This window comes from Drosophila takahashii, chromosome 2R, assembly GCF_030179915.1.
Source record: "Drosophila takahashii strain IR98-3 E-12201 chromosome 2R, DtakHiC1v2, whole genome shotgun sequence".
Classification (NCBI taxonomy): Eukaryota; Metazoa; Arthropoda; class Insecta; order Diptera; family Drosophilidae; genus Drosophila; species Drosophila takahashii.
In genome coordinates, this window is record NC_091679.1 from 31,018,548 (window position 1) to 31,039,230 (window position 20,683).

Here is a 20,683-nt window from a genome sequence, read left to right on the forward strand (position 1 = left end):
GAGGCCCTAAAATCACTTTAACTAAAACGTTATCTCTTTATTCTAAGCAGTCTTTGCGAAGCTTATTTCTCCGCTAACAGAGTCATTATCGTGTTGATAGTCCCCGAAATTTGTCCACGTATAGTTCCAGAATTTAGGATCTGCTCGAGGATCAGCTGGTTTATTCGAAGGCGGCACTGCGGTGGAATTAAAACGTGCCAGTTCCGTCATTAATGCGATGACGACTTCGGGATATCTTAAGGAATATTCACAAAGATTATAAGGTACAATATTGACCGATTTCAGAACTTACTGCTTTGCCAGATTGAATTGCTCACAGGGATCGTCGCGAATGTGGAACAAACATGGTTCTGAGAAGGCGGTGGCCTTACAACTGGTTCCTTGAGAGGATTGTGCTTGGCAAGCTACCGTGGCGGCTGCTCGTAATCTCTGCTGATCCGCTCGACTGGGGAGCATCTTTAGGGCTTCCAGGGCTTTGCCTGCCCTACTTTTGGCCACTGTCTGCCAGTCGTAGAGCCGGGGATCTCGCTCCCCAGCCGGTCCATACCATCCATCCCAGCTGCCTCGATAGTTGGTCCCCTTGACCAACTTCCAATCGCCAACGCTTAGGGCGGCACTGCCCCAAATATCATCAATGTTATGGAGGACATTCAGACGTGGTGAAGCCTTATCCTGGACCAGAGCCCGCCAAATGCTTTGGCCATCGATTGCCTTGCTAAGATTACCCAAGGCCGGTTGACCACCAGCTGCCTCCAGGAGCGTGGGCAGCCAGTCGGTGATGTGCATGGTCTGATTGGACACTCGCTGGCTCTTCTTGAGCAGAGGTGACCAGATGAGACCCGCCGCTCTTACTCCACCCTCCCACAAGGTGTTCTTCACACCCTTCAGGGGGTAATTGGAGGCAAAGTTCAGGTTAAAACCCTGGGCGGGACCTCCATTGTCCGAGGAGAATATAATTATGGAGTTCTCCAGCATGTTGGACTGGCGCAGCTGATCCACAATCTGACCCACGGAGTCGTCCATTTTGGCTACCATAGCTGGGATATTTAATAGAGATTAGTAGGACAGAAAATCATATTATGATAAATTTGTCACTTACCTGCGAATTTCCGACGTTTATAGTGTGGAATGTGCCCCATCTTGATCACATCGTTGTCCGGAACTGGCAGCGGATTATACGGATTACTCGAGTGGCAGGCTGCATGGGCCACGTAGAGAAACAGAGGACCATTGGTGGAATTATGGTTGGCAATTACCTTGACCGAATGATCGGTTATCACGTCCGTAGTGTAATGACCATGAAGGTCGTAGGCCACTTCCGTCCCATTGCGCATATCCAGACCCCAGAGATTGTTCTCCACGGCTGTGTGATCATTGTAATCTTGGTGACCCGACCAGAATCCCACGTGGCTACTAAAACCCCGATGAAGTGGAGTATACTTAAGCTTCCAATGCCCCAAGTGCCATTTGCCAGCTATGTGAGAGGTGTAACTGGAAAAAGAGATTATGGGTAAGGAGTTACGGTCATGAACCTGGAAATATTATAGACCTACCCCAATTCGTTTAAGTACTGGGGTAGGATCTTCTCCTCCAGCGGCAAACCCCGCGGTTCAGCGGCATAAAGAACAGTGTGTTGCATTCCTATAAAAAATATACTTTAATTAATAAATATTAGATATGTAAGACATTACTCACCCGTATGTATGGGATACTTTCCCGTCATAAGCGCAGATCTTGAGGGTGTACAAATGGGTGCCACATAGTAGCGATTCAGAATAACACCGGAATAGGCGAGGGCATCAATATTGGGCGTGGGAATCTCTGCCGAACCATGGAAGCCCACATCGTTGAAGCCCTGGTGGAAAGAATATTGTAAAATATGTGGAAATTCTGATTATATGGTTGTAATAATCTTACCAGATCATCTGCCAAAATAAATATAATGTTCGGCTTTGTTGGAGGTTTCTCCTCCTCACATGAAATCAAATTGGGTAGCACCAAGCAAATAAGCCATAAAAAAAGCATTGTCTTCCTGAAAAACTAAGAGATCGTGTGATATATGCAATCATTTTGCAACAAATTCTAAAGCATCGTGTGATATATGCAACTATAAAACAGCAATTAGTTAAAACTAATTGATGTATTGCAGAGATTCCCAGTGACAACAATTACGAGATCGGTCTCGATTTCAATTGATTGATCATCCACCGTTTTGTATCGTGGCATTGATCATCATCTGGGTTGGAATTCATTTGTCTGTCGATATGGAACTGAATCAGCAATTGCACTCAGTGCGACCTCAATTTGGATGGGCCACACTTCACCTGCACTGAATTAATCGATTCGCAGTTGGAGTTCTACATTTAAGATGCAATTTATTGGTTATAGGAACACACTAAAGAATTTATGTGATGGGATCCGAATACACTTTGTTTGTTTTGTAGCAATGTTCAAAGCGATTGTGACATCTAATTAGCATGTAAATTGCGTTTGTCGCTGCTTGTACCGTTAATGGGTCAACAAGTGCCACACAGTAATCAGAAAGCTCAAATTAAAAAACCAAATTAGATTCCGAGACTTTTTCCAGACAGATCGACCCTTTAATGCTCTTAATAATAATACAAATATTAAAATGCTCTTTGTAATAATAAATAAATATGATAAGAATTATGATTGTTTAAATGCTTATCAACCGAAGGATTTTAATATTTAGTTTAAATTTTATTTTTAGCTTTACTTTTCGATGGAAATTTTATATTCTACTGACTTTTGAGTTGGGTGAAGTATAATCCGTATACAAAAAAGATCTCCTTGTCTTTTTAACTTTTTGTACTAACCAGAGTTGTTTGATTTTTTGTTTTAAACCCAAAATGAAAGGTTCATAATGATGTCTCTATTTTCTATGTAAAAAATTCTTTGTTATACAAACAATCATTCTATTGGGTTTCATAGGTCACTAACCCCTTCTGAGTTTCAAAAGAAATTCGTTTATGCTAAATCACTCATAAGTCAAATATATTATTTTTGTGACGATTAGTAAAGTTCACGCCCTTACCGCTTAAACTTTTTGTTTACTTTTCTCAATTTTGGAATTAATTAGGCAGATAAACAAACCGCGGGCAATATTTATTTTACACGTAGACTTGTTAAGGTTTGTTAAGCATGACAGTTGTCCTCGATTTTATTTGCAAATTTATTATTTGACTTTTGGTTAACTTCAATTTTTGTGCATATATGTAGGCTCTCTATATTAACGAATGATTTATGTTCACTGGAGATCGAATTTTGAGAATCTGGGAGTTCGGCTCTTACCGGTTTGCCAATCGCCAACCGTTTTAATTCACGCGCCAAGTCAGACTGAAAAAATTCCCAAACAGCAGCAGAGCCGCAGACCTTTAACAGTGAAAGCAAAACGCTGTTAAAGATCGAAATCTATTCAGACAGTGGAAGAGAGCTACAGAGCGCTTTGTCGGTTGAAATTGCATAAAAAAAGCGAAAACTATTGCCTTTGATGACCCACGACCCATGCAACCAGAAATGGGAAAACATTGCATAATAATTACATTATTTTATAGTACACAGAATCAGGTGGGGGAATATCTACGGAAAACGCTGTAGGTAAAGTTCAACAAACTACTTTGAAAACAGATATATTCCTTCGAACCACCGGGCTCCTGTCAAGCCCGCGGCATTACACTTTTAATGCTTAGCTTTAAAGTTACATCTAAAAGTACACAATGGGAAATAAATATAGGCTAGACAGGCAATAATTTCTTATAGAAAGCAACCAAATCACCCAATGCTTTATGTTTTTAACAGGCCCCCAGGCGAATGGAGGGCGTTTAGAGTATTTCCAGGTCCACGTGACGTATTTCTGGGAATTGCGTCTGCCAAAGAAACATGAAGACAGGTTAGAAATCAATAACATAAACACTGGATACCAAAAAACTAACCCGCAGATTCATCTCAATGCGATCAATTTCACCGCCCATCAGGTCCACAATGTTTTCGCCTTGATCGAGCAGAAAGCCCTCCAGATCCTCAACCTTTTGGAAGCCTCGCACCGTCTGTAGAGTGGAACAAAAACCGGTTAGTGACGGGCCCAGAAATGGGTCAACAATACGCACCGTGAGCAGCTTGGCGAGATCCTGTTTGTCCAGATACGAACGCGTCAGCTCGCGACCGTCAAAGTCGAGCTCAGCCTGCGAATATAATTTAGTCTCATTAAAGCCCTTGAAAAGCAAGGTCGTCTCACCTTGTAGCGGACTCGAGCGTTGCCAATATCGATGCCCTTGACATCGTAGATCGCCCTGATCATCACATCGGCCTCCAGAGCAGAATTAATCTTCTCCAGACGCTCGGAAGCAATAGATATCCCCACCAGGGCATTAGCGTTTGTGTAAATGATAAAGGAGGCCACGGCACCCAAAAGAGCACCAATGACCAAGGATCCAGCGGCATCAAAGATGGGGGATCCTGTGTAGCTGCTCAATCCCATGCAAGCTCCAGCCACCATAACGCCAGTCACAGCAGCAGCGTCCTCGCAAAGCACCACATTAACGCAGGGATCCTTGCCAGAAATAACTGTGGGGAAAAGGAGGTAGCCATTTATTTATTTATTATACTGAAAAAACTCACCATAGTCCTTGAAGGTCATGTTGTTCTCCTTGGCCGATCGCTTAAGCTCGTTGATGGCCACCACCAGAGTGGCTCCCTCCGAAACCAGCGATCCCATCAGGATGCAGTACACCCAAAACAGATCTGCGATGGGTTCCGGATGGAGAATGCCGTCAATACCGTGGTAGATGGACAGACCACATCCAACGCAGAAGATGCCCACGCCAGAGATCAGTGAAGAAACATATCGCATGTTCATGTATCCGTAAGGATGATCGATGTCCGGACTTTGGGAGGACTTGTAGATGCCAAAGGCCAGGATGAGCTGGTTGATCAAGTCGGCCAGCGAATGGATAACCTCCGCAAACATGCTGTGGGAACCGCTGTACAGCCAACCGCCAGCCTTGAAAAGCAAATTGGCCGCATTGCTGAAAGGAATAATGCCTTGTTTTTGGACATAATCATTTCCTAAATTCTGGAACTCACATGGCAATGGCAATGCCCACCACTTGTCCGGATTTCTCCGACTCCTTGCGGTTGTCGAGCATCACTTTGGTGCGGGAACCCATCTCCCTGCGGTAGTCGCGCAGCCGCCGCTTGACAGTGAAAAGATCTGCGGAGTCATAGACTTTAGCACTCTCATTAAAGGTTGGATGGGAAACAAGGGAATCGGTCACTCACTCTGCTGGTACTGCTTGCGCTCTACCTCTCGCTTAAGTCGCTCCCGCAATAGGTTCTCCTTGGAGCCCCACACCTCGACGGCCTTGGCCTCCACATCGCGTCGCCAGTAGACTGTCATGGGTGGCTCCTGCTCGTACGGCGATCTCCGCTTGATTTTGGGCAAGCTTTCAAGGTCTGCAGCGGTCAGCAGGAAATCACTAATAGCCCGATTGGGCGTCACAAAGTTGCGCTCCAGGGAAGCGCGATAATCGAATCGAGGTCGCTTGGGAGGCAGCACAGGCGGCGGCTCCGTTGTAGGAGCAACATCTCCTGTCTTTTCAGCTAGCACAGCTGCAGCCAAAGCTATTGCAGTCGGAGCAGGTGCTGTGGCTGGCATAGTTTCAGCAGGATTCATATGAGAACCAACTCCTCCCAGTGGAGCTCCCGCTGCAGTGGAGCTGGCTCGCAGGTTGATGGCAGCGGCGGCCAGGGCCGGTTCCTTCAGCTTGGTCACCGGCGGCAGATCGGATTTCTCGAAGACGATCTCGTTGATCTTGGAGTCCTCGATGGTGGTGCTGATGGACAGGATGCCCTTGGACGTCTTTACCTCAAAGTTTTTCGTTTGCTTCTCCTTAGCGGGAGTCTCCTCCAGCAGCGCTGGCTCCTTTTTCTTGGAATCACTGCCACCGGCAGAGCAGCGAAACTGGAGTAACATGCCGGGTCGCATCCTGGGATGCGGTTGAGCATCATTCCGCCGCCAGGGATTTCCGGCATCGTGGCGCAAGGAGCACTGGCCGAAGGCCCTTCCAAGCTGCTGGTGTCTTCGCTGCAGGATCTGCACGCCGCGCATCAGCATCCTGCACTGGGAATAATGGGTTAGGGCTATCTGTTCAACATGTACATGTAGTATTGCTTACACGGCGCGCTGCGTCACTATCAGACCTTAGATCCCTATCGGTTGTTTTGCTATTGTTGGGGGTGCTCCGTGGTTTCACTTTTGGCCGAAAACTACGTCATGCGGGGCAAATAGAACGGGGGGAATGCGAATTACGGGCGTAACAACTCCTGATTGAGTGACTCTGTGGAACGCCCCACTCGGTCCTGGGGGCACAATCCTTGGGGCGACGCGGGCGTACTTGGAAATTGCTTTTAAATCGACATTGGCAAAGTTTTTATACTGAAAATTTAACCATCACCGGCTGGCGCTTTTTGCCTGTGCTTTGGCCGTTGTTTTTGTGGTTTTCGTTTCTCGCCAGCGCCAGTTGGTCACACCATAAAGCTATTATTTACTGTTCTTACTGAAAAGCATCTTAGGAGACTCTAATTGGGATTTAAAGGACGTAACTGCCAAGAAATAGCATTCTAGAAATGTATATATATATGTATATCTGTATTTGACCTACCTCATTCTTAGTTAGTTGAAACCCCTGAAACATCTTTATTAAATTGTCATTTTTTTTCAAAATTGCAATTTTTAAAACGGTAGTACGGATGGAACAGTGCGAACAGCTCACTAGCCTCCTCAGTGTAATCGATGTTTTTATCGATAGCAGCTTTAAGCTTTTGCCAGCACTGGCGCAACAGCTGTTTTCTGCCGGTCGTTTTATAATCACTTGATTTCCTGTTTAACTTTTTGATTTTCCCTGTTTTAAGCCACAAAATGTCAATGTTGATGCAAGGAGTGTCGAGACTAGCCCGTCAGTTCACCCGCCCACTTGTTGCTTCCCGCTCTTTTGCGGCAGCGACGCCTTACGGTAATGGCGATGAAGTTCTGGTAGAGCGATTACAGGGACCTCGCGAGGGAATCTCTGTTATTGGCCTGAATAGGCCGGCAGCGAAGAATTCCTTCAGCCGGGGCATGGTGGAGACATTCACCGATGTCCTGGACGATATAAAGAAGGATAATGCAAACAGGGTTGTTATATTGCGCAGTCTTACACCTGGAATCTTCTGTGCCGGCGCCGACTTGAAAGAGCGAAAGGGTGAGAATTTATATTAAAGACCCTCAAACCACTGATATAATAACCATATAAAACACAGGCATGTCTCCCGAAGAAGCGACCGAGTTCGTAAAGGAGCTCAGGGGTCTGCTCATCGCCATCGAGCAACTGCCCATTCCCGTCATCGCCGCTTTGGATGGCGCTGCCCTGGGTGGTGGCCTGGAAATGGCTCTGGCCTGCGACATTCGCACCGCCGCTTCGAACACCAAAATGGGTCTCGTAGAGACTAGGTTGGCCATCATCCCTGGAGCCGGAGGCACTCAAAGACTGCCACGCATCCTGTCACCCGCACTGGCCAAGGAGCTGATTTTCACGGCGCGTGTTCTCGACGGAGCGGAGGCCAAGGATCTGGGGCTGGTCAATCATGTGGTGCAGCAGAACGAAGCCAAGGACGCCGCCTACCAGCAGGCCCTCAAGTTGGCCGAGGAAATCCTGCCCAACGGACCCGTGGGCGTGCGAATGGCCAAGCTGGCCATCGACAAGGGCATGCAGGTGGACCTGGCCACCGGCTACTCCATCGAGGAGATCTGCTACTCACAGGTGATACCCACCAAGGATCGCCTCGAGGGACTCGCCGCCTTCGCCGAGAAGCGCAAGCCCGTCTACAAGGGGGAGTAGAATCTAACCACTCCTAAAGTTAAGCTGACAATTGCATTTATAATTTTATCTGTTACTGTTGTGGAAACACTCAAGCGGCAAAGCCCAGTTCAATTGTTTCTATATAAATCGTTCGATCCTATCGAGCTGCCAAATAACTTAAATTACGCTAATTGTAGTTAATAGCTGCGGTGACGCATCTCTATTTAGTACTGAAAATGCTAATTACAGCCATTAAATACCACCGATCGACATACACTCCCCATTTGCATTGCATGTTCCCGCACAGCATAGAACTGGAAATTAGATGCAAAATTCACCTTGATCGTTCTGTCGTCGAACTATGCGGAAATCGGAATTTCTTGGGAAGCCGTGAGTTAGAAAGTTCCTATTGTCATGCGAGTTAGGTTCAGTGTAATTGCATGGCGAATCAGCCTACAAGTGGCGGCTATAATACCAAATGACTGTGCCTTGGTTTGTCATTTGTACAGCAGGTAATTTGCATATTGCGAATATTTATATTGCAGGGCGTGCTCCTACACACTTATTTGTATTGTATTTTTGGGGCCCGCTCGAACAAAGGGGTTCTGTCACCTGGGGCAACACGAAACAAAACAGGCGCTAAATAAAATCACTTTTGTGAAGCCGCCATTTGAGATTTAACCGGTTTCTTGGCGGCAACTCAAGGAAGTTGTCACCCGGATGACTCGAACCACCCCCACTAGCCCAGATTTTGGTTGCGAATCTACATTGCGTCACTATCTCACCTCCATTCATGATCGAAGTCAGCGGTCGCAGCAGTAAATTAAAAATGCGTCGCGGGTGTTTGACATCGGGCAAGGTCAGTGTCGTTGGCAGAAGCTGTATATATCCGAAATATCGGAATCTGAATCTAAATCGGAAATCTTAGCCGGCAAGCTGCGCAGTGTGCATATTAATTAATCAATTAATTAATTACTCAGTGCTCGATGCGTCCAAGTTGTCGAACCGAGTTGACCCCAAAACATGGCGAGAAGGCAGATCCGGAAGCCAATTGCGGAAGCAAATCAATTATTTATTGTTTTGACTCGTTATTATGAACGATAATACACACATTGCGATTTGGATGCGAATATCTCGACGATTTCCATTTGCTAAGGCATGATCAGTTGGTCAGAAATACAAACTCAATGTGCATTGTAATGAGGCAGGGAGGTGGAAGTCGGTGACTGGAGGCCTTAAATATCTTTTTAAGGGAGGGGATTTTTTTGAATTAACTTTTTCCAGGTATTTGTGCTTGAGCTGCCGCTTGAAAATCAATTAGATTGATGAGAGGCATTCTCAAGGTTGCCAAATGTATATCAGATGAGTGGGAAATCCCCACGCGAACCGATAATATCTTAAGCACTTAAGAGCACCCATCCAGGATGCTTTCGCAATCGATAATTCTCTATTAAGGCGGTACAACTTTATCAGGCTCAACGGAGATTGTCAATACGGGACAGCAACAGTAGTAAATGTTTTCCAAATTCTACGTCGATAAGAAATCGTAGTGTCAATATTGCAGCGTCTATAGAATAAGTACTTGACCCGCTTCAAAAGGGTTTCAGGTCTCGTTCATCGCAGAACCTTTTAGCTTATCGGACTATCAGCCTTCCAAGGCTTCCACATGTCGTATACGCAACGTGCAGTTGTCTTGCGTCAATAAAGAACCTTGTTAAACAATCCAACACGGCTCGTACATCATATTTTATCAGTACACTCAAAATAAAATTAACCCTAAAGTCAAGGAAATCGCCCTACTTTTGTCTTCAAGACAAGCTCGCCCTAAATTTTAGGGTCACATTTTTCTATATTTTTGATTTTTTTTGACGTCATATTTCTAAATTTTAGGGTTATTTTACTAAATTTAAGGGCAAAAATTTCTAAAAAGTAGGAAATTTTCCTAAAAAATAGAAATTAAAAACAAAACAAAAAAACATGTTCAATCATGATTTTTTTTGTATATACGTTTATATTATGTACTCCTCCCTATATATGTACATATGCAGGCGTTGTGTGTCTTGTATATTGTGAATGTTAAAGGTTATGTATTTATTATTATGTATTTGCGCTTGGATTTCTTATCTAACCAAAGCCAAATGTTGTTGTAAATGTGGACTACGGGACTGCGGAAGATTGGAAATGTAGAAATTATGATTAGTTAATATTTTATCTTCATGAAAAAAACTTACATTTTTACTTGTCCGTCGGTGAGAATCGAACCCGGGTCTCCCGCGCGAGGAGCGAACGGCCTACATACTGGGCCATTGTAGCACTTAAATTTGCTGTGGCAAACCGAGCATTGTATGTAAAGGGTCAAGCGGAGAATACATTTGAATACTAATTGCATAATTTTGACCATTCGCGTTTTACTTATTTACATACATATATACATATGTATATATTTATGCTATCGCAATTTATTTTATGTGTTGTATATAGTAAATAGCTAAATATAAACCAAATTATTTTCGGTTTACCGCTTGCCATCAATAAAAAAAAGGAATAAAAAAAGAGTAAAAAAACAAATTTAAAAAAAACTTAAAAAAAAAAACTTAAAAAAAAAGGTAAAAATTAGTTTGCTCTGGGACTCGAACCAGGGTCGATTCGATTTCTAACCAAGCGCTTTAACCGTCTGCGCTACGAGTACAGCCGCCCGGCAGCTGACAAGTTCTGGCATTGAACATTTTGGTGTGCCAGAGCATGTGAAAACAACTATTTCTATTTTTTAGAAAAACTTTCTACTTTTTAGAAAATGTTTCTATTATTTAGGGTTAGCTTAATTTTAGGGTTAGGGCACTCATTTTTAGAAAAAGTGTTGCCAAAATATTTTATTATTTTCGTTTGCCTTTCTATTTTTCAGAAAATTATTTCTAATTTTAAGGGCATTTTTTCTAGATTTTAGGGTGATTTTAGTTCATGGTAACCATTTTCTACATTTAAGAAAAACTTCCTGGATTTAAGGAAAACTTTCTTGACTTAAGAACAATTTCCTAAGATTTAGAAATAACTTTCTTGTATTTAGAAAAAAGAAATTTTAATGGCGATTTTCTAAAATTTAGGGTTAAATTTATTTTGAGTGTAGTTACTCTGCAATTAAAGATACACTGTTTACTATCCATAGCCCTGGCGAACTCAATCCAATCAACTCCTTAGATATAATTATTGCTATTCCAGAACTCGGTTGTCTAACCGACAGTTAATTACGCCAATGGCCCTTAAACTGCGAACACATTTAATGCCCCCATAAATCAATGACGAATCACAATCCATTTGGCGCAACTCTATTTGAACTCGACAAATTTGGAATGCATATCACGTGAAAATGCATTTCGTTTACAGCACCTGCCACGCCACTAAAAATTTTCCACTGTCCCACTGACGCCACAAACTAACTAACCACACGGGCTAAGGCAAACAAAACCGATCGTTTTTTCATATTTTATGGTTAGACAACAAAACCAGCTAACAAGGGGAGCTGGCTACTTGAAACAAGTCAATCACTAAACTTCACATGGTCTGACTAAAAGAGAAGCGCCGACGGCAATACTAAGTAATTGTAGAAAATAGGGGGAATGGTGAAGGGGTCCAAAGAGCTCCGAAGTGTCGCACAAATTCTCGAGATGCAAGTGCCTATAGGCACACTGAAAAAATGTGTAAAGGGGATCAGAAATTTATATTTTAAATACACATATTTTTCCGTACTATTATACTTTATCTATATCTTTCTAATAATTTAAACGGGATGGTTTCTCATAATCGTGTTGCATAGAAAATGCTTCGAAATTGATCTGTTTTTCCTTTCTGCTATTTTTAGTTAACCAATAAGTTTTTACAATCCTTACATTAACTTCTGATACATGAATTGAGATATAAAACCATCCTAATAAAATTTAATTTGCTATTTATTGTAAGAATAAAATCACACAAAACAACCATAAACCTTTAAACGCTATTAGCTTCACAGCATTTTAAAACATTTTGTTTTGTGTAGGTGCAACGTCTTTCAACTGTATTAGATGATTGATAGTTGATTGATAGCTAAAGTTAGTAAGGTGGCAATGGCAGACAGAGTGTCTGTGGGGGATACAGGGTGATCTAATTATTATTTCCAAATATGCAGAAGCCAAATAAAAGAACTTGCCCCTGCTGTATGCCCCTAAAAGTAGGCCCAATCTCGCGGCTTGGGGATTTTCCTGAGAGAAATGCAATCAGATAAGCCAGATGTGTTCTTGATCCAAATCGACAAGGTAGCGACCACATTCCTCAGATAAGAGTCTTCCCTGACAACAATAGAGGGATTGAACTCCGGGCACCCGGTTATCCTCATGCTCCTCCGGTTCCTCGGCTACGCGGCGTATGAGTAATGGGACGCGGGCAGACTTGTCTGGCCGCCGAATGCCCAAAGCTGAGTGATCTGTAGAAAGCACCCATACGCACAATGGAGGTACATGGCATATGGCATATGTGCTCACCTGGACGACAGAGAGAGAGGCCGACTTCGCCCCTCCTGCGTCACGGTTTATTGTCCATTGCGCTAATTGCCCGAACCGAACCGACTTCGTCTCCGAGTTTCGGTGGGGAGTGGGAACACATATATCTGTGTGTCTGGCCGGGTTTATAGCCGCTCTGGCGACGCCGTCGCAGCAACAAATTAAAGCACAAACATTGGCTTAATATCAGTCACTAAGCGATCGTCCGACAGTTAACAACAAATCGCCAGCGGGGGCCGAAAAAAAAATCGTAAAAATAAAACGTAAACCCTTCAAACAAAGCGCGCGCGAATTTCGTAAATCCTTGCAACACGGCAGGTGTGAAAAATTAAATAATTAAACAAATGATCACAAAAGCTAAAGAGTGTTGATAGCTTCTGCAAATTCTGGCCTTATAATCGCCCCACCGAGCATATCTGTCATTAACGCGTCTGTGTGAAAAAATCACTTTTCGGCGTCAATGTCGAGGACAAGCGATTGGATCAAACAATTAATATAATTTCTTTATAATTTCCACCAAAGTTCACACCAACTAAATCGGGCCAAAGGTAATTACTGTGCTTGGGCAATTATTTGTTTGTTTACATTGTGCTTTTCGTGTTTATCATCGCCTATTTTTTAAGTGCCCTAATTATTTATAATTAATTCCCGCACATCAAATGAGTTATCAGGCATATTTATCAGATGCATGTGACACAAAAAATTGCCCTAAACTTGGAAATCTTCGATCCCGGCCCCTTTTACTTTCAATTGGCCAGTCATCCAGTAATGAGTAGAATAAGAAGTGGGAAAAATCATTGCTCCCCCGTTCTTTTGTTGCGGTGATAAGCGCCGAATTGGATGCCATAAAAGATTATTGGCTCAGTTTTATCTTGACAGCTACCTTACGGTTCCACTACACACGGTGCAATAAACCTGGCGTTTAGTTCAGATTCTGGAAATAAAAAATAACCCCCTTTCACCCACACACTCGGCTGTCACTCAAAGTTGGCGAGGTAGGGCATTATCACATCATCGTTAATATTGTTATTGCCCGAAAATAAATGGGCTGAACAATGAGATAACTGCAAGTTCAACACTACAAAGCTGTCAAACTGTCCGATCAATTATGCCGCTCAGGCTCATCCGTTTTGCATATCGAAAGTATGTGCGATAAGGTCGCGAAAAAGCTACACCCAACCGATTCGATCCACCTTACCGCGAGAGATCGTATGACACTAAGTTCCTTTTCCACCCCGCAACTCCCCTTGCACAGAGAGAAAAAAGTGATCGAGTAATATAATACCGAAACTGAGTTTTTATTAACCGAATAATTAATTTGGAAAATTCGTAAACAAGTATATGTTTGGGATCTTATAATAATCAAAATGGTTATGTTAATAACAATGAAATATTAGGATTGTACTTTTATATCAATAGATACTGGAATCGTTAGTCGGAAGAAGCGTTATTGGTTATTCTGATATTTTGTGAGAAAAATAATAAGACATGAATGTAATGAAAGAAAATAAAATAGTTAAGGAAAATAGTTTTACATTTATTTCAAGAGTCTTAATAAAACTTTGAATGTTGGCGATTTTTGATAAAGCTTCTCGGATATTTCTCTCTGTAATGGGGTTTAATGAATGGTATTGACAGTCTATCAGGACGGTCAACGGGTTTTCTTTTTGCCTCTTCTTGCGGCACGTGAAGCGAACACATAAGCAAAACAAAAGCTGCAAAAAATTAAACAAAGCTAAAGCAAAACAAAACAGAAAACTGGTAAATAAAAAGGCTAAAACAAAAAGCTGTTTTGGCTTTAATGGAATGCATTGACCCAAAACAGATCCTACTCGAAATTCCATTCAAAAAAATCAGCAACCAATTAAGGCGGTGCTCGAGAATTGGCAGGGTGAAATTCCTGAAGCCGAAAGATACCCAAACGAAAAGGTTTTGAAAGACAGGTTATGTAATAGCTGGGAAGGCCGTTCGATGGGATTGGGGAGTTATGGAAGCAGGTCAGGGTATAATACAGTTAATACTGGAGTTTATGACTTCGATAAGACAAAACCGGAGATAAAGATCGGGTATTGCAAGCCGTAATACTTTTATGAATAAAGAACACACAAGGCAACTTTTTCCGGCAAAACAATCTCACTCAATAATCCTCCAGTGAATTCAGGTCAACATCCGAAAAGCCACACCTTCCCATCACTTTTCTCATTTGACGTAGTACTTTATTGGCTTGCCTCACAATTAAGATTTTATAAATCAGTATATAATTGGTTGAGTAAACATTTGTAAACATCGGAATCTTTCGTGTTCCGTTTCGCTCATTAGGAGAAATCCCCAAAAGTTAAGAAGTCAGTTGCTGTGCCAGGGCACGAAGGCTTTTTTAGCCAATTAGCACGATCATAAAGACCAAATCGGAGACTTTATCTTTCGATGACGCACTAAACACAACCCTTAATTAAATTATAAATCAAATGGCGGAACTAATTAATGTAATTGACAATAAAACGAATATGACCCAAGTTTCGGTCAATCGAATAGGCTTGAAAAGCTAATCAATGTCCATATGTCCCGATATGATTGAATATCGAAGGGGTAGTGTGGGCGCGTGATGTCGTATACAACCCGGGGCCCCCCCAGTAACTGGAACCCAATTAGAAGTCGATCATAAAGATTTACCGATTCGATTTATCGCTTTGTGCGCCCCAAATAAAAGACAATCGCTATGGGTAAACAACAAATAATGACCGATCATAAGATATATAGGGACTTCAATGTCACAGAGTTACGATTTACTCTCTTTATATAAGAAGTATGCCAATAGTACAGTGAGCATTACTGACCACTAATCTTATCGAGCCGCCAGATAATATTGATAATAATAACACGCTCCACCACGATTAACGGTCATTAAACGCAATTATTTAATTCCATGGATCGTAGTTTCCCATCAAGAGTCTAAAGTTCTCAATGAAAGTAATTACGTATTCGAAATTTATTGAATTAATACAACGAATCAGTAAATCATTGAAGAGTACTCTTCATTTCAGTTTTCCCTGGGCAGTAAATCAGTGAAGTGGATTGTGGTCTAGTCTTCGGTTCGACTCAACTCGGTTCTGTTCGGCGGCGATATTGTTATCTGTTTATAATTGATTTTAAAGGTAGCTTTGAGTATTTTATTTTTATTAGCTATGAATGTGGCATGCTGGGTGTATTTGTTGTTTATTGATTATTGTACACCGTCTTGCTTTAAGTCGTTATCTTTTCTGGACATTAGTATTTCGACGTTTTCCGACACTTTTTGGCGCCGTAGCCCCCGAGCCCAGAACTAACGCCCATTTTGTTTGCCAACCGATCGTTCAGTTGCTTTTGGCCAGAGGGCGCGTTCGGTCCTCCCTTTCTCGAGAACTTTTACGATCGGAATATCCTAGAAGAGTAAGTTACTGGAAACGTTTGTTACGTATATTTATCGCGCCTCCGAAATAAATCAAAGGATTACGAGTTTTTTAGCGAACACAAAAATAACCTGTTGTTCAATTATATTTATTGCACACTTTTCGTCAAAACTGCATGACTAAGTACCAATTAAATTTTCCCCCAAATGTATTATTTCTACCAAATTTAAGTTCAACTCCATAAATATTCCGAAAACAATGGGAATACAACTTTTTTGGTAAATACTGGCCCAGTTTTAACAACTTTTCAATTGCTTTTGGACATAATGATCGATTAAAATTAAGGATGTCGTGGAAAAGAAGAACAAAATCGCAATTTAATCATATTTTACTACGGTTTTATCAAGTCATATCGGAAATACATAAATTGTTTTGCAAACAATGGCTATTAAGCTTTTTCTAGTTTTTACTGGCACAATTTCGAAAATTTTCCATTGTTTTAAGACTTTGTGATCGATCGAAATTATGTATGCCATGGAAAAGATAAAATCTTGTTTGACTGCTGCTTTATCAAGCAAAGTAGAAAACCCATAAATGGTTTTAAAATGTAATTATATTTGAATTGAAATTAAACATTAAAAATATACAAATTACCAAAATGTATTATTTTTTTATATTCATTTTGATCCTTTAACTTTCAAAAACAATAAAGAAATGTTTTCACTTTCTTCTTAATATGGAACTTTGGTCAGCCAAGAAATCCGACATGTGACCTTTTTGTTTATGGTTGTTATATAGCCAAAGACAACAAATTTCCCGGCCTTCAATAACATCACATTTTATTTAACAATACCATAATAGATTCATAAATTTTAATAGATGAGGGTGCGGCTCATAAATAAGCATTTTATGAAGATTGTGCTAATCTGAGTTCAAAGAACACGGGTAAATTGCAGGGGATAAGTGGATCGGCTGCCGCGTTAAAGAACTTTTATTATAACCCACAAGAATGAATCAACATCAACTCAATAGGAAAAATAGGTGGTGACTACTATATGGACGCTGATTTAGGGTCCCATTTTACGGCTGTAGTCAAAGGAATTACAAGCATTTTTAGGGCACCATAAAGCTGAATTTTATGAACGAAGTGCGATTGTTGTTTATTTGCACGACCCCACCCCCAGCTCGTTTCTTAGGCATTTCCGATAACGATCGGCCAGTATCAGAAATCTCTTGGTAAGGCAATTTTAATACTCGAATGTTCCCAAAAGTCGATAAGATATGCCTGGCTTGTGCCTAGCAACCCTTGAGCGGATTAACCCAAGCCTTAAATGGCCAACGAAAGCGAATCTCGTGCTTCCTTTCTGCGATAAAAGCCCGTTCGTGTGCGGCCGATCAATCAAATGTGTTAATTTCATTTAATAACAATCGATCCCGATTTATTTGTGTGTTTCAGATGGCAGATAATAAGGGATTTACCCCAGATGGGCCGGCCTCTGTCCCATCGGCGGACCCACCAGCAGAGAACCCGCCCTCTTACAACAACGCCACGTTAAGTGACTTCAACTCGAAGTAAGTATCCCTAATTTTATGGATCCAAATTTAAAATAAAATCCTTAAAGTTATTTTTAAAAATGCTGGTCTGTTAATTTATAAACTCAACTTCTAAAAATGACCTCGAGTTCGCTAACGCACTCAATAGTAAACATAGGTCGACTAAAATCACTAATTAAAATCTTTTATGATTATTAATAATGTTATATAACATTTTAAATCATGCAAATAAATACAAATCCTTCATATTTTACATTATGAATATTTCTTATTCATGGTAGTAATAATATCACAATATTCCGTATATCATAAATTATTTTCATTATTGAAAAGGAAATTTTCATTAAATATTAAAATTTCAATTTCTAAAAGTAAAGTTCGTTACATTTCTACAAAAAGTCATGATTCGAAAGTATTGAAAACTTTGGTAAATGTAAAGTTAAATTAATACATTTGAGGTGAAAAAGTGAATTTCGCTGAGGTTCATATTTGATTTTATTACAAATTTGTCATACAAAGTTGCGATAAGCTCGAGAGATAACACTTTCACTCTTCTTCCCACAGATCCAGCTTGACAGACAAGAACCAGCTGTCGCTGTCGGAGGATCCCTACCATCCCTTCGAGCACCGCGATCCCAATGGAGCCAGTGCCGGCGGCGCCTTGGCGCACTTGCTCAAGAGTTCCCTGGGAACGGGAATCTTGGCCATGCCCATGGCTTTTCACAATGCCGGATTGGCTTTTGGAATGGCCATGACGCTGATCGTCGGATTCCTCTGCACCCACTGCGTACATATTTTGGTAAGCAAAATGGTTAGGATTTTAGCACCTGATAGTGACTGTTGAATCAAACAATTACCAAGACAGACAGCAGTCAGACCAGGTGAGCCGCCTAAGCCTTGGCTGACGTAGTTCCCGGAGTTTTAAGTAGTTCAAGGTGCCGAATCGATGGCCAATAGAAGACTTAGGGCCCAGATAAGCACTGCAACGGACAGTCCAATCGTTGCACGCGTCTGGAAACGCAGACTAGTCGCCACTAGTCCTTATCGCGGGGAGATACAATGTTCGATTGCCGTAGTTTTATGACTTATATTTACGACCAAGCATTTCCGATCCTTGCAAATCCACCAAGACGTAATTTCCCAGAATTAGCAGCACTCCAAAATCCAGACATCTTTGGAATCGCGTGCCCAAACATTGTATAAATCAACTAAAATATTTCTTAGAATGGCCGAGTCACCACCGTTCATCTATCGGTCATATATATAAATGCGGACATACATAATAAACCACTCCAGTCAGCAGATTTATAGCGTTAGGATTTGGACAGTCATTTTGGACTTTTCCCGAGCGCCGTTTCAAGTGCTCAGCACTACGATCAATTAGATTTACAGATTGCGGTTGAAATATTAGATCGAGTAAGTTATAGATTCCCAGTAAAAACTATTTTTAAGTCGGTCAACCGGCAGTTACACAACCTGCACTAAAACTTCAAGTGTTTGGCAATCGCGTACACTTAAATTTAACATTTTAAAGCAGCTGTTTCCAGTTTTAATTAGGTGTATCTTATGCACATACAAATTGGTAAATACATTTAAAAATAATTTAAAGCTGTTCCAATAAATATTAAATAATATTTTTTATGGACAGAAAATACAGAAAATATTCCTGTATTCGATTCTAAAAATGGATGATATAATACTGATTCAGAAAGCTAAAAGTTAAGAAGATAATTAGATTCCTTTCATGACTTTAAATTTAAAACTTATTTGAAGCATTTAAAATTTAAAATTTAGTTATTATCATTTAGAATCTAAATTTTATATAAAAATCTTGTTCTACAGGTCAAAACTTCGCACAACATTTGCCGGGATGCCAAGGTTTCGGCTCTGGGATTCGCCGAAACGGCGGAGAAGGTCTTCGAGTACGGACCGAAGGGAATGCGACCCTACTCCAATTTTGCCAAGTGAGTAGGGGGATAAGGAATAATCCAGTTGACGATCCTTAATGACAATTATAATCCTCTTCCAGGCAATTCGTTGACATCGGTCTGATGGCCACATACTATGCGGCGGCATGTGTGTATATCGTATTTATTGCCACATCCTTCCACGATGTTATCAACTACGATTGCGGCATCAACTGGGATGTGCGCATTTACATCGCCATAACCGTGATTCCCTGCCTGCTGATCGGTCAGATCCGCGACCTCAAGTGGCTGGTGCCGTTCTCGATGATGGCCAACATCTTCATTGTCGTCACCTTCGCCATCACGCTGTACTACATGTTCGATGAGCCGCTGGTCTACTCCGACAAGCCCTTGATTGCCAAGGCGGCCCACATTCCGCTCTTCTTTGCCACCGTGATCTTCGCCATGGAGGGAATCGGTGTTGTAATGCCGGTGGAGAACTCGATGAAGAAGCCCCAACATTTCCTGGGATGCCCGGGTGTCCTTAACACGGCCATGATCACCGTCGTCTCGCTGTACGCCATCATCGGATTCTTCGGTTATGTGAGGTTCGGCGACCAGGTGCGAGGCAGCATCACGCTGAATCTGCCGGAAGGAGCCTGGTTGGGGGATACAGCGAAGCTCCTGATGGCCGTGGCCATCCTCTTCACCTTCGGCCTGCAGTTCTATGTGCCCAACGAGATCCTCTGGCGCAAGATCAGTCACAAGTTCAGTCCCGAGAAGCACAACATGACACAGATCCTGCTGCGCAGTGGCATTATCCTGGTGAGCGGCGGTGTGGCTGCTGCCATCCCCAATCTGGAACCCTTCATCAGTCTGGTCGGTGCCGTGTTCTTCTCGCTGCTGGGCATCTTTGTGCCCAGCTTCGTGGAGACCGTTTACCTGTGGCCCGATCGCCTGGGCGTTTGCAAGTGGAAGCTGGCCAAGAACATCTTCCTGGGTGTGTTCTCCATCCTGGCTTTGGTTGCCGGCGCCGTCGCCAGTATTAACGAGATCATCGAAATGTACAGCGGCGAGGATTAAGGAGGTTGCCAGAGGTTAACACGTAGTATTACACTAGATGCAGGTAGCTCCAGCGATGGAGACGAGACGAGACGAAAGACGAGTAAGAGTTCAAAGAGCAGGCAAAGCCCACATCCACATCCACATCAGACCCAACTTACGGCCATGTTGAACATGGTCAGGCGGCTCGGATGCCAAATTGCCGATGCCGTTGACTGCATGAACAAGATGATATTAAGTTTAAGTGCCCTGTTACACAAACTAAGCTGCAATTCATAGAATTTATAAATGTTATTATGTTAAGTTGCTCAGCATTCCAAACCATAAAGCGAACAGTATGAAAAAAGACAACGCGGCGTGGTTTTCTATGGGGGATTCCCTTCCAA

General features: G+C 42.1%; 4 protein-coding genes across 8 annotated transcripts; 2 read left to right on the forward strand and 2 right to left on the reverse strand.

The window, feature by feature from the left end:
• Positions 1–12: 12 nt before the first annotated feature.
• LOC108065117 (arylsulfatase I) lies at positions 13–3,341 on the reverse strand. 2 transcript variants are annotated; one of them, XM_017153024.3, is made up of 7 exons: positions 3,313–3,341; positions 1,918–2,040; positions 1,696–1,855; positions 1,554–1,641; positions 1,100–1,491; positions 293–1,037; positions 13–235 (listed from the first exon to the last, which is right to left on the reverse strand). In XM_017153024.3, the coding sequence occupies exons 2-7, from the start codon at positions 2,023–2,025 to the stop codon at positions 43–45; spliced, it is 1,686 nt and encodes a 561-aa protein (XP_017008513.3). In that variant the 5' UTR covers positions 2,026–2,040; positions 3,313–3,341; the 3' UTR covers positions 13–42. The 2 variants fall into 2 exon arrangements, with proteins under 2 accessions (XP_017008513.3, XP_070069073.1); XM_070212972.1 differs by having other exon boundaries at positions 3,056–3,339.
• Positions 3,342–3,553: 212 nt separating this feature from the next.
• On the reverse strand, positions 3,554–6,521 carry ZnT49B (Zinc transporter 49B). Of its 3 annotated transcripts, none has more exons than XM_070213425.1 (8): positions 6,195–6,521; positions 5,299–6,134; positions 5,104–5,245; positions 4,639–5,045; positions 4,256–4,584; positions 4,128–4,202; positions 3,954–4,067; positions 3,554–3,887 (listed from the first exon to the last, which is right to left on the reverse strand). In XM_070213425.1, exons 2-8 carry the CDS (start codon positions 6,131–6,133, stop codon positions 3,843–3,845), a joined length of 1,947 nt encoding a protein of 648 aa, XP_070069526.1. In that variant the 5' UTR covers position 6,134; positions 6,195–6,521; the 3' UTR covers positions 3,554–3,842. The 3 variants fall into 3 exon arrangements, with proteins under 3 accessions (XP_070069526.1, XP_017008511.3, XP_070069525.1); XM_017153022.3 differs by having other exon boundaries at positions 5,104–5,230; positions 5,299–6,139; XM_070213424.1 differs by having other exon boundaries at positions 5,299–6,139.
• A 328-nt stretch (positions 6,522–6,849) lies between these two features.
• LOC108065064 (methylglutaconyl-CoA hydratase, mitochondrial) lies at positions 6,850–8,132 on the forward strand. The gene is made up of 2 exons (XM_017152921.3): positions 6,850–7,259; positions 7,318–8,132. Exons 1-2 carry the CDS (start codon positions 6,938–6,940, stop codon positions 7,893–7,895), a joined length of 900 nt encoding a protein of 299 aa, XP_017008410.2. The 5' UTR covers positions 6,850–6,937; the 3' UTR covers positions 7,896–8,132.
• A 4,445-nt stretch (positions 8,133–12,577) lies between these two features.
• LOC108065096 (proton-coupled amino acid transporter-like protein pathetic) lies at positions 12,578–20,648 on the forward strand. Of its 2 annotated transcripts, none has more exons than XM_017152982.3 (5): positions 12,578–12,936; positions 17,231–17,346; positions 17,893–18,127; positions 19,171–19,292; positions 19,358–20,648. In XM_017152982.3, exons 2-5 carry the CDS (start codon positions 17,231–17,233, stop codon positions 20,316–20,318), a joined length of 1,434 nt encoding a protein of 477 aa, XP_017008471.2. In that variant the 5' UTR covers positions 12,578–12,936; the 3' UTR covers positions 20,319–20,648. The 2 variants fall into 2 exon arrangements, with proteins under 2 accessions (XP_017008471.2, XP_017008470.2); XM_017152981.3 differs by lacking the exon at positions 12,578–12,936 and adding an exon at positions 15,730–15,814.
• Positions 20,649–20,683: the final 35 nt, after the last annotated feature.

What these genes read in the sequence shown, in the direction of transcription:
- LOC108065117 (XM_017153024.3), bottom strand. Translation starts at nt 2,025, where the DNA reads ATGCTTTTTTTATGGCTTATTTGCTTGGTGCTACCCAATTTGATTTCA. An exon ending in AAAGTATCCCATACATACGG is followed by an intron (nt 1,642 to 1,695) that starts GTGAGTAATGTC and finishes TATTTTTTATAG; the next exon opens with GAATGCAACACACTGTTCTT. An exon ending in CAATTCAATCTGGCAAAGCA is followed by an intron (nt 236 to 292) that starts GTAAGTTCTGAA and finishes ATATTCCTTAAG; the next exon opens with ATATCCCGAAGTCGTCATCG.
- ZnT49B (XM_070213425.1), bottom strand. Translation starts at nt 6,133, where the DNA reads ATGCTGATGCGCGGCGTGCAGATCCTGCAGCGAAGACACCAGCAGCTT. An exon ending in GTGGGCATTGCCATTGCCAT is followed by an intron (nt 5,046 to 5,103) that starts GTGAGTTCCAGA and finishes TATTCCTTTCAG; the next exon opens with CAATGCGGCCAATTTGCTTT. An exon ending in GCATTGAGATGAATCTGCGG is followed by an intron (nt 3,888 to 3,953) that starts GTTAGTTTTTTG and finishes TTTCTTTGGCAG; the next exon opens with ACGCAATTCCCAGAAATACG.
- LOC108065064 (XM_017152921.3), top strand. Translation starts at nt 6,938, where the DNA reads ATGTCAATGTTGATGCAAGGAGTGTCGAGACTAGCCCGTCAGTTCACC. An exon ending in CGACTTGAAAGAGCGAAAGG is followed by an intron (nt 7,260 to 7,317) that starts GTGAGAATTTAT and finishes TATAAAACACAG; the next exon opens with GCATGTCTCCCGAAGAAGCG.
- LOC108065096 (XM_017152982.3), top strand. Translation starts at nt 17,231, where the DNA reads ATGGCAGATAATAAGGGATTTACCCCAGATGGGCCGGCCTCTGTCCCA. An exon ending in TTAAGTGACTTCAACTCGAA is followed by an intron (nt 17,347 to 17,892) that starts GTAAGTATCCCT and finishes TTCTTCCCACAG; the next exon opens with ATCCAGCTTGACAGACAAGA. An exon ending in CCCACTGCGTACATATTTTG is followed by an intron (nt 18,128 to 19,170) that starts GTAAGCAAAATG and finishes CTTGTTCTACAG; the next exon opens with GTCAAAACTTCGCACAACAT.